Genomic DNA, 12,675 nt, shown 5'->3' with positions numbered 1-12,675 from the left:
GCCTATTTGAGCTGCCTTCATGGCCACTGGAACAAATTGTTCTTATCCACCCATTCTACTGGGAGAAGTCATCGCATGCTTGGGGTAAACATCCCCCTAACTCAATAATAGGTTCAAGGCCTATCAGTTACTCTCCACCTGGTTTAGCCTGTCTGCTAAAACAGTTTTACTGGGATGTGTCCACTGCTTGTGCTACAGCTTCTTGGAGTCATAAATGAGAGTTGGTGATTCACAGCCCTGAAAAGGACTCAGTAAGCTCTCATACCAGAGTTACTAGTCCTCCCTAAACATTCTATATACCCCAATGATAATCATAGCTAATACTTACATAGACTTTAAATATTATAAATGCCTCATATAGCATCATCTTATAGACAGCTAATTATTATCCCCTAATCATAATGAGGAATATGACTTAGAGAAATTATGTCATCATGTCCAGAGTTACATATATAAACAGGACTAGAACCTGGGGCTTCTGTCTTCATAGAAACTGAGGATTTGAGAAACTTTTCTGTTCTATTTGATAAGATTTGTTAATGTTACGTCAAATTGCTAATGACAACTTCATTGCTTTACCAGTTCATTTGTAGAGGTTTTTACATACAAAATAATCAAGGCCCACATGTTTTGAATGTAGTTTTGATAGACATTAAAACTTGATATAGAAATCTTTACTCTTAAAGCTTTTGTGATAAAATGGGTACTGAATGATATTGAATTTTTGATGTTTATAATATAGCTGACCTATACTTGACTTTATTTGATTTGGTTGTGAAAATCATTTTTATAAGGAATTTCCATTATCTCTAGAAATCGTTGCTGTAGTATAGTTGTAGAGAAGAGTATCTTTCCCATTTTGGGTCTGAACTGAATACAGAGGAATGATTTTATGATTAAAGTACCTTAATTGTTTAAAATAAGAGTAAAAACCAGGTGATTTTCAAGGGACTAATTAAACTTGCTAAAAGGGAACACCTTTTGGGAGGAAACTAGAGAAAGCTATATAAATTGGGCTTTAAAATATATGTTATATAGGAAAATTTGAATTTTTACTATTATAGTCTTTGACACTTCGGCTTTTTCCCTGAGATCCTGCTCACCTAATTTGTGAGAGTTCACCATATCTGGACATCCTTAGACATATATAATAATGTTCTCTGGTTCTCTTCATGCCATACTTTGTTTTTCAGCCATGTTCCACTCTTACTGACCCCATTTGGGGTTTTTTGGCAAAGATACTAGAGTGATTTATCATCTCCTTCTTCAGTTCATTTTACAGATGAGGAAACTGAGAAAAACTGGGTGAAGACTTGCCCAGGGTCACATAGCTTGAATTTGAACTCAGGAAGAGGAGACTTCCTGACTCCAGGTCCAGCATTCTATTCTCTGCACTACCTAGTTCCCCCAGTACCTTTCAAAATTCATTTGTGTTCAGTGTCATAAAACTTTTTTCTATGACATGATTAAAAGCCTATCTTGTACATTAAAAAAAAAAAAAAACTTTCCTTATCAGAATGTGATCAAGGTGTATTTGAGGTGGGAAGGGGTGTGTGTAGAGACAGCTAGATGTCTTCATGAATAGAACTCTAGGCTTGGAGTCTGGAAAAATTGGAATTCAAATCCAGCCTCATACATACTTGATGTGTGACTGTGGGCACGTCACTTAACCTCTGTTACCTTAATCTACTGGAGAAGGAAATAGCAAAACACTCCATTTTCTTTGCCATTGGTAATCGTCATTTCCAGAGTGTACAGGGAGTACTGTAGTTTACCTTCTATTCAAGTATATACCTCTAATAACCATAGGGTCTTGTTGAAATAGTTTTCAAAACCATATATAAGGGGGGCAGCTGGGTAGCTCAGTGGTGTGAGAGTCAGGCCTAGAGACAGGAGGTCCTAGGTTCAAACCTGGCCTCAGCCACTTCCCAGCTGTGTGACCCTGGGCAAGTCACTTGACCCCCATTGCCCACCCTTACCAATCTTCCACCTATGAAACAATACACTGAAGTACAAGTGTTAAAAAAAAAAAAAAAATATATATATATATATATATATATATATGGTTCTTTTAATCACTTCACTTTTTTTCAGTCAACAAGCATTTATTAAGTGCTAATTATATACCAGATCTAAATGCTAACTGCAGGGAATACGAAAAGCAAAACCAGTTCCTGTTCTCATTGAACTTTAATTCTAATGGGAGAGGCCATTATTTAGTTACAATATTATCATAAAACAACATTAACTGTGTGAACATTAACTGAAAAAACTTAGGGAATTTTACTGTAAAAGTGACTTCAAGACTGGATGCTTTTTTATCATTTTTAATCAATTTTTATCATCAATTACTGTTCTAAATTAAGAAGTTGACTAGTGCAATTCACATGTGATTTAAATAAACAATTTTGCTACAGTGCAGTTTTATATTCATGTTTGAGTAGCTACCCTGTTCAGGTTCAATGTTGGGATAAAATGAGACATTCATAAGTCATTGAATAGTTAGTGATTACTTAGCCCCAACATAACATTTATAGAGATAGCCCCACTTTGTCTCCATATGGAAACATATATTTGTTAATAGGACTGGTTGTTCTGACTTAACATGGTTGTTAGAAACCTACCAAGTCATAGGGACCCAAACCTCATGTGAGTGGTACTTTGTATACCCCTGTGTTACCAGGAAGTTGGGGCAAAGGGAAGCACAACTTGAGCATTGCTCATCCTCTACCCCCATATACTTTGGCCTCTGACTATCAAAGTATTTTCTTTAAAGGGAAACTTTAGCCTAGCAAGTATAGTGTTGATTACATTACAAACAACTGGTGTTGTGGGGTGTATGTATGTGTCTAAAATAATTCTAAATTGGTGGTCTGAGTTTGTGTATGCCAGATTCAAGAAAAAAGTAAAATGTTCCTGCTGTTTCACTGTTTTCCAATAAAAGCACAACTTTTTTCTGTTCTATTAAAAACAACTAATTCATCCTCCAGATAAGAAGGTAGTTTTTTCTAGTAATCTCTCTTATGAAAACCACATCATTGCTCCTTGGTAGATGAAAACAGTGCTACCTTTTATAAAGCATCTTCCTCATGGATAAGGGTTGTATAATGAAATTAGAGCTATAGGTTTGACCCGAGAGGATAGATGAATGGAACTTAGGGTCTTGACTCAGCCACAGCTGAAACGAACTATCTGAATGTATATTTTATTGGGTTTGGGATTATATGAGTTGAGAATCAGTCATTAATTTTTCCTTTCTCTCATATCTTACATTTTACTTTCTAAAACATGAAAAAGTTTTGTCAGATACGTGACAACCAATGATACAAAAGGAACCCTTTGAGCAACCAGACTAGTTTTTGGTTCCATGATTTACATCATACATTTTCATTAAACCATAGGGCTTTATATAATTACCAATCAACAAAGCTATATTAAGTGCTTACTCTGTGTTAGTCATAGTGCTGGGTGCTTTAGATAGAGACAGAAATGAAATAGTGCCTCCCCTCGAGGCTTACCTTGTACAGGGAAGACAACATGAACATATAAATATATTTTTAAAAATATAAGCTAACTGTAGGGTGGAAAGCACTAGTAGAAAGGGTGTTTGGGAAAGACTTTAGGTGGAAGATCTCTTAATCTGAATCTTGAAGGAAACCAGGAGTCCAAGGTTTAGAGTTGAGGAAATACAGAGGCAATGAGTTAGAAATGGAGTTGTATATGGAAAGAACAGCAAGACCAGCATGGCTGGCCTGTGGGGTCCATGGAGAAGAGGAATCTGTAACAAAGCTAAAAGGGCAATATAAAAGGGCCAGGTTGTGAAAATCTTTAAATGCCATACAGAGAAGTTTGTTGAGTTTGTGTAGAGGGAGAGCGGAGAGAATGGCATGATCAGGCCTTCACTTTAGGAAAATCAATGTGCGAAGGATCTGTAACAGTGAGAAGAAACCCAAAGCAGAGAAATTTATTAAGAGGCCATTGTAGTATTCAAGAAGTGATGAGAGCCACAACTGAGGTGATGATTCTGTGAGTAGAGAAACAAAAAGATTTGGCCACTGATTGGATGTATGGGATGAATAGTAAAGCTGTCTCAGTATCATCCTCAACTCTGGGTGACAAGAAAGATGGTAATAGAAACACAAGAGGTGTCGTTCAGCCTTTGGGTGGGGGAAGATAATGAATCCTATTTTGAGATGCCTAGAGGTCATTAAGCTCAAAATGTCTGTTAGTTTATAATGTGGAACTAGAGTTTAGGAGCGCAACCTGAGCTGGATACATAAATCTGGGAGTCATCTCCATAGAGATGATATCAGCAAGTGGGAAATTTTTGAAAGAAAAGGGAAAAGAACCCAAGAAGGAACTTTAGAATACATCCAGTGTAGAAAACAAAGGCCTTATACTTTCTGATCAGACCAGTTATGTCAACAGATTGATATCTAATTGTCTATAGACATGCATATATAATGAAGCTCATTTTTAATGCTCCTAATGAAAAAAATTATCTTTTTCTTTTAGGAAATAATGCAAAAGGTGTCTCAAGGCTCCTGACCAGTGGACAAGTATTTGAGACAGAAAACCAAGCTCATGTTTTCTCCTGATCAAGAAAATCATCCATCTAAGTCACCAGTAAAATATGGTGAACTCATTGTCTTAGGGTAAGGCTTCATAATCACAGAATAAGTATCTCACATGAGCAGGAACTGTGTGACACTACAAATTAGTATTAGTGGGTCAGGCTACTTCAAAAATGAAAACACATTTGTATATCATTTGATTCTAAGACTCTCAAAAGACTAGACAGACACCAGCCTTGTATTGTCAGTAAAAACTGCATGTTTGTCAAATGGTAAAACTCAAAGGCAGGTGACAATTCAGTGTGAACTTCCCCAGATGCTTTCTTTCTCATCCCTCACAAGATAACAGGTTTGTCACACTGAACTTGACAAAAGATCACTACCTTTTCCCCTACTGTACATACTTCTCTGTGTACATGCACACATACATACATATGTGTATATACTACAAAACAAAGACCTCGAGACTTTGTTGCCCTCTTGAGGTAGCTGTATTTTTTTAAGAGCTGCCTGTGTTCAAGTTGGAATACACTCCATAACTGTTGTAGAGAAGTAGAAGCTTTTGGTGCTTAAAAACTTTTAAAAATTGCTTCCTTTTTGTTAAGCCTATAAAATATATCAGTGGCATTTTATCTATGTATTTCGTAGACAGAACTCTAGATTTAGAAGCAGGAAGAAATTTATTTGTTCCATCTTGCTGTAACCAATTGTCCAAATGAACCAGTATCCTGAATTAGTCACTAGTAACTAACTCCACTCACACAGGAAACTCTACTTCACACGTTCAGAGTCTATATAGTAGTAGCAAGGTTGGTACAGATGTTACATGTATGAAAATGTTCAGTGCCACAGAGAAGAGAGTATTGGTAATTGAGAAAGCAGCATGGTAAGATGAAAACATTTTTTAAAGCTAGAATCAAGAGGCATATTCTATTCTAGCACTGTCTGTCACTTGTGCCACTTTGGATAAGTCATTTAACCTCTAGGCCAGAGATTTTGGAGTCTCCAAAATTTTTAAAAATATTTTGACAGCTGTATTTCATTATGATTGCTTTACTTGGTAGTCATATGTGTTTTATTTTATGCATTTAAAAACATTCTAAGAAGGGATCCATAGGCTTCACCAGACTTAGGAGGGCCTTTCAAAAGGCCCTTGACTTAGGAGAAGTTAAGAATAAAAATCTCTGTTACAGAGTTTAGTTTTCTTTAAAATGTGGGGAATTTGATAAGATGATCTTTAGGTTTTCTTCTACATCCCAGACTATTCTGAGTCCTACCAGAAATGTTGCTTTTAGAATATCTTTTGAGGGGGGGAGCTGGATGGCTCAGTGGATTGAGAGCAAGGCCTAAAGAAAGGCGGTCCTAGATTCAAATCTGGCCTCAAACACTTCCTAGCTGTATGATCCTGGGCAAGTGACTTAACCCCCTGTAGATTTTTAAATTAATATTCAATATCTCCAAAGTATAATATTTATAAGGATTTATTAATATTTAGCTAGAGAGCTAGAAAACACAGGGAGCACTCACCACTCACATGGAAGAGAGAGCAAGAGAGTGTTACCCCAAACTTATACAATCATGTAAAAGACATGTAAACAGAAAGGAAAAGGGAAGTTTGGGGCAAGATAAGAATTCTGGGAGATAAAGTCTAAAGGATATCTTTTGAATTCGTTATAGTAGTTAGTGTACTATTTCAACTTTAAACCATATAGATTTCAGATGATGTTGGGGATGACAAATAGCTCTTCACTTCTGAGAAAAACTGTTGTCTTTTTATTCCCTTTCCAAGAGAGTTTGAAGCCTTTTGAGGAACAGTTTGAAATTCAGTACACATGTTTTCCCATATTACATTCATTTCCACCTAGCATTTTGTTGTCTTTTCTTCCTTATTTCTGTTAATCCCCAACTGCAGCAGTCAGTTCTTTATAATGCTTCCTTTTTTAAAATGGAAGTGATTCCCCCTAACAATCTAGAAGTAACAAAGTAAAGCTGGAAAGACTTGTTAATTTTATGCCGTGCTACTTGGGAAAATGCTTTGAGCTTCAGAAGCACAATTTGGGGACAGACAAAACAGATCTTTAAGGGGGAGGGAGGATTGAATTAGAACTAAAGAAAGGTTAGTAAGGGGGTGGCAGAGAAACTGCAGTGGCATTATTGGCACCACATTGGTTTAAAATAGCAAAATTATTATATTAGTAATTGATTAGATTCCCGAATGTGAGAGATGCAAAGATTTTCTCTAGTGGATAGAATGTATATATAATGTGTATGTATTTTTAAATTATCAGTAGAATATATGAAAACCAATATCCCAAGCTTTTTAAGAAGTATATTCATCATGCCATCTAGTTTTCCCATCTAAATTTGGTTTAGACAAAAAATTAAGAAGCAACATTCAGGTCTTTAGTTTAAGGTAACCACTTTGGGGTTTTTTTAGACTTTGGCCTCTTCTACAGGCTCATATTAAACATTTAGATATAAACCAAAGGAGTGGCCCAGTGTTGAATTGATACAGCTCAGGATGGGCCAAAAGATCTAAACTAAAGGAAATCATTCTGAAGCTCTTACTTGTCTGGGCCTTTGTTAATATTAGCCTGATCTTTAACAACACTGGTTCTGGGGATGGGGTATGGATCAGAGAGAATGCCTGCTAGAGATATCTTCTAGTTGGCGTTTCTTTTGAATATGTATCCTGTTTACATGTTTCTGCCATCACAATGTGTATATGCATTTGAGAGTTAATTTTCTTCATCTGACACATCTAAAAATTACTTATTTCAAAAAGTTCAGCTATTTAAAGCTTTTACTCCACAACTAAAGCAGATTCTATTTTGAACAATACATACTGTACTTTTAAAGGTTGTATTAGCACATGCAAATAGTCACCATTTCTAAAAAGTGAGTCATAAGTAGATAACAGCTATGCCATTAATCAACCCTTGATTATCCTTGATAGTGAAGGGGAAAGATGTGAACATTCAGAACAATAGATAATCCAAAAGCCATCTCTGTAACTCTAAAGACAAAACCAGTTACAGATTCTTCCCTCCTCTACCCTTTCTCCACCCCCCCTCACCAATCTCCCTGCTGTCAGTAACTGGTTTGGATCACCTTTAAATGGGAGAGAGTTTACTTTGTTTAAAAAAAAAAAAAAGGAAATATTTGAAGGTTTATAATCATATGTAGTTACTTAACTTTTTTTCTCTATCAGGTATAATGGGTCACTCCCAAATGGTGATAGAGGAAGAAGAAAAAGTAGGTTTGCATTGTTTAAAAGACCTAAGGCAAATGGGGTGAAGCCCAGCACTGTGCATATTGCCTGCACTCCTCAAGCTGCAAAGGTAAGTAATTAGACTTTTCTGTCAAAGGGAGAAGTGAACTTTTGAGTGGGGAAATCAAGTAGGTTTGAGTTGATTATCCTATTCTAAGTCCTCCTCATGGTGTAGAGAACTCCAGTTTCTCAACAACTATACCAGCAAAGACATAGAAGATTGGTAAGCTTTAGTGGACCCTACCAAGCTTTGAATGCTTGAGTTAAGATTGGTGAGGGGAGAGGGAGAAAACTAACTCACACACTCTCTCTCTCCCTCCTTTTCTATCCCTCTCTTCTCCCTCTTCCCCCTCCACCCCCTCTGTGTGTTTACACATGCACATGACCAACCCCCAGCAGCTCAGAAAGTCCAGACTGCTAAGGCATGGATGGAAATATTACTGTCTAACAGATTGAATCACAGATCCTTTGAAGTATGAGTTGATTGTATTCCATAATATTATTTTCACATTTCTGCTTCCATTCTCAGAGCTTAGAGAGTATCTGTCTCCTGCTATAGAAAAGGTTGAAGGAATATTTGTATGAGAACTGAATCTTCCATATAAAGTTACAAGGAATAGCTTAGATATGATTTCTCTGCCTTCAAAAAACTTATGACCTAAGGTCATAATTAATGCAGATCCAATTCATACCAAAAAAACAAACTGTAATCATTATATCATTTTTAAAAAATATTCCACCCCCAGACTGAGCTCTCTCCCTTGAGGGGAAGAAATAATTAAGAAAGGGAAGAGTTATTCAGGTTTTCAATTCTCCTGTGACCTTCCTCCCACCAATACTATGACTTGGGGAAAAATGACATTTCATTTAAAGGATATACAACTCTTTAATTTTTCTTATTTTGCTAATTAACTCATTGCTATCAAAATGTGATTGTTGCACAATCTGAAGTCTTTAAGAAATATAAATACAGATTTTAACTTTGAAAAAGAAAAAGAATCAGATTTTATTTTAACTATGATACATGTAATTTTAGATTACCATTCCCAGTGTGCAGCCCTGATATTTGTGTTGATTCTGTACCACAGGCATTGCCTTTAATCCAGTTAGTTCCCAAAGCAAGAATCTTTTCATCTTCTCTAAATTGAGATTCTTCTGCCCAAGAGGCAATTCTGTCATTGTCTTACCATTAGGATCCAGCCGTTAAGGTAGAAGTCCTAGAATACAACTAGCTCTTTAGCTGCCTCCAGTATCATCCTACCTTTATAGTAGGAAAGGGATGATTAGAGCATGTGATAGAATTATCATATTAGTGAGAAAGCTTATGGAATAAATTTGGGGGAGCTTCTAGATTTTGAAGAGGGAGGGTAAATTGACATGAGGTATATATATATATATATCATGTCTGTGTGTGTGTGTGTGTGTGTGTGCGCGCGCAAGAGAATCCTTACCTTTAGACTTGAGAATTTCACTCTAGGGATGGCCTTTCCATTAAGCCAACTATTACCATATTTCTCTTCTATAATGAACAATTCTGAAATTACTGTCTGACCATAACCTGTCCCTCTATCTTTTCCTCTTCTTCCCTCCTTCCATACTTAGTTTTCATCTTATGAAATCTAGGCTGTTCTTCTCTCAATAGTTTCCAAAACTTCACCCTTCCTCTGGCTTAATTTTTTTTACTTCTCAATCTTGACCTTATTAGTTAGCAGTTCAGCTATATAGTGCCCTTTATGCTTTAGTTTATTTTCTTCCGGTCCTATTACCAAACATGGATTTTTTTTTTCTTTTCAAAACACCAACCCTGAATTATCAGTACCATCTACCTTCCCTCCTATTCACATGCTGCTGAATCATGTTAGAAAAAGTTGTGTGTCTGCTGGCTAGCATTATTATATTAGCACTACTAATATTATGATATCTACTCTCAAACATCCTCAGTTCTACAAAACAATCTTTTTATTCATTTCTAATTTACTGTTTATCAAACTCAACCAGAGCATCTTTTCTAATCCTAATAATTCTAATGTCTAAGATGACAACATCTTCTCACCTCCTACATCACTGCTTTCCCCCTCATTAGAGGGCCTTGCCTCATACTTTATTGAGAAAATAGAGACCATCTACCATGAATTTCCTCTTTCTCCCTTATCTACATCACCAAACCCTTTATCATTATTCCTAATCTCTTCTCCTTTGGCATTCAGTAATGAAGTAGCCCTTCTCATTACTTCTTCTTGTGTCCTTGACCCTATCCTCTCATGTTTTCTCTGGCAGTTTGCCACTATACTTATCACATCTATTTTCCATCTTTTTTTCTGCTGGCTCCTTTGCTTACAAATACATCCAAATCTCTTCCCTCCTTTAAAAAAAAAATAAAACATCCTTACTTGATCCTAGACTCTATAATAGAAAGAGCTAGATTTATTACCTCAACTTCTTTTTCTCTCCTCTCACTCTTTTCCAGTTCTCTTACATTCTGGCTTCCTGTCTTGTACCTCAATTGAAATTTGTTTCTCTAAGACAGTTCTCACCAAAGCCATTTTTACTTAGCTTCATTCTTCATTTGATCTCACTTCAGCTTCTGAAGCTGTTGACACCCCATTTCTACTACCACCCTACCTTTCTGGACACTTTTTCTTCCTTGAGTTTTTCTGACATGGATTTTCCTGGTTCTCTTCCTGTCTGACTATTCCTCTCAATCTCCTTTGATGGATCATCATCTAAGGTATATTCATTAATGCTATGTCCATGCTATTTCTCTTTCAGTACCTTCTCTTGCTGTTATCATGAACCCATGGACTCAATCATCATCTGTGTATTTGACTCCCAGAGGTCCCTATACAGCCCCAAGTCTTCCTCCTGAGTTCTAATTCACATGTTACCAGCTACCTATTGAACATTTCCAACTGGATGTGCCATAGACACCCCAAACTCAATTTTCCAAAATAGAACTCATTATTTCTATATGTACCTTTACCCAAACTATCCTTTTTTCTTTACCTCCCTATTTCTGTTAAGATCACTACCATTCTTTCAATCACTAAATTTTTTTAATTTCAGTCTATAACATCCTTTCCCTAATTTACCCTCTACCCCCAAATAACCACCAATCAATCACTTTCCTCAGCTTATCGGTTATACAAATCTACCTCCATCACATTTATTACATTTGTTTTCTTCTCTCTACTTACGTGATCAATACCTTTATTTGGGCATTCATCACCTCCTCCTCCTAATTGGAGTCCCAGCCTGAAAGACTATCCCTTTCCCCCTTCCCTGCCCCCACAATTGAGTTGTATTTACTTTGTATTTTTTATTTAATCTGCCTTCATGTTGTTGTCCCCCTCCACTCTACCTGTCACATAGCTTCTTAGGCTACAAATGCTTTTCAGATAAAGAAAGTTCCTATAGAGGGGCTTATTACTCAGGCATATAGAGATTTGGGACTAGCAACTGAAACTTTTAGATTTCAGCCCAATAAAACCTTACCTTGCCAAAGACCTAATTTGAACAAATTTTCATCAGAGTTAGCTGAAAAATATTTGGAATTCTTGTTTTAATAAATACTTTGTCATTAAACTTAACTTTAAAATGTAGTCCACACTTAACTTAAAAAGTCTATCCTTATGTTTTATCACTTCCAGTTAATCTGTCACATTGAGACCAAGGAAAAATGTGCAATATTGAAGTTTTAATCAGGAAATATATTTGTTCATTAGTTTGCTGTGGAAAAGTTAGAAGTATAGTCACATCAGCATTATATTCATTTCTTTTTGTGATGCTTAATCATTATATGTACCGTTTTATGTCTAGCCAGCATATGGCTAACACTTGACATCACTGATATGTCTGTCTCAAAGCAACATCTGGGAGGCTAAAATCATGGTAAATCTTTTTTACAAGCTAATTTTATTCCTTTAACTGTCCTTATCATCTTTTTGTTTATATTTCTTAATTTATAATATTATATTGATACGTAGACGTAGATTTATGGTGTTTTTAAATTTTCCTAAGAATGAATAGTCAAACATTTGCTACTTTTTGATCTGTTCTTTTTAAATGTGTTATTGCAAATAGCATATATTGAATTATTAACATCTAACCCATCTTATTTTATGTTTAAGAAATTTATTGTGTATGAAAGCCATGCTTAGTTATGCTATTTACCTTTTCCTTCATAGGCAATAAGCAATAAGGACCAACATAGTATATCATATACCTTGTCTCGAGCTCAGACAGTGGTGGTTGAATATACTCACGACAGCAACACTGATATGTTCCAGGTAACCACAAATCTTCGTTTTTGTTTTGTTTTGTTTTGTTTTTCGTTGGGAAAATGCTTTGCTCTTAGTTATTCTTCTGATGGACTTTTTTTTTTTAATTTAAACATTTATTAATAATCATTTTTAACATGGTTACATGATTCATGCTCCTACTTTCCCCTTCACCCCCCGCATTCCCCCCACCCATGGCCGACGCACATTTCCACTGATTTTGTCATGTGTCCTTGATCAAGACCTATTTCCAAATTGTTGGTAGTTGCATTGGTGTGGTAGTTTCGAGTCCACATCCCCAATCACGTCCACCCCGATCCATGCGTTCAGGCAGTTGCTTTTCTTATATGTTTCCTCTCCTGCAGTTCTTCCTCTGAATGTAGGTAGCATTCTTTACCATAAATCCCTCAGAATTGTCCTGGGTCATTGTATTGCTGCTGGTACAGAGGTCCATTACATTCGATTTTACCACAGTATATCAGTCTCTGTGTACAATGTTCTTCTGGCTCTGCTCCTTTCGCTCTGCATCAGTTCCCGGAGGTCTCTCCAGTTC

The 12,675-nt window shown here is 36.2% G+C and overlaps 1 protein-coding gene across 1 annotated transcript in view; it reads left to right on the top strand.

Annotated features, from left to right (window-relative positions):
- The first annotated feature begins 4,584 nt into the window (after positions 1-4,584).
- The window catches only part of PELI1 (pellino E3 ubiquitin protein ligase 1), a 19,199-nt gene continuing 11,108 nt past the window's right edge, over positions 4,585-12,675 (top strand). The window contains exons 1-3 of the mRNA XM_044660688.1: positions 4,585-4,655; positions 7,786-7,915; positions 12,030-12,131. Of these exons, the coding sequence (XP_044516623.1) occupies positions 4,585-4,655; positions 7,786-7,915; positions 12,030-12,131 (303 nt within the window). The remainder of the gene's footprint in view (positions 4,656-7,785; positions 7,916-12,029; positions 12,132-12,675) is intronic.

This window comes from Gracilinanus agilis, chromosome 2 (genome assembly GCF_016433145.1).
Source record: "Gracilinanus agilis isolate LMUSP501 chromosome 2, AgileGrace, whole genome shotgun sequence".
Lineage (NCBI taxonomy): Eukaryota > Metazoa > Chordata > Mammalia > Didelphimorphia > Didelphidae > Gracilinanus > Gracilinanus agilis.
This window is presented reverse-complemented; position numbering and strand designations above follow the sequence as displayed.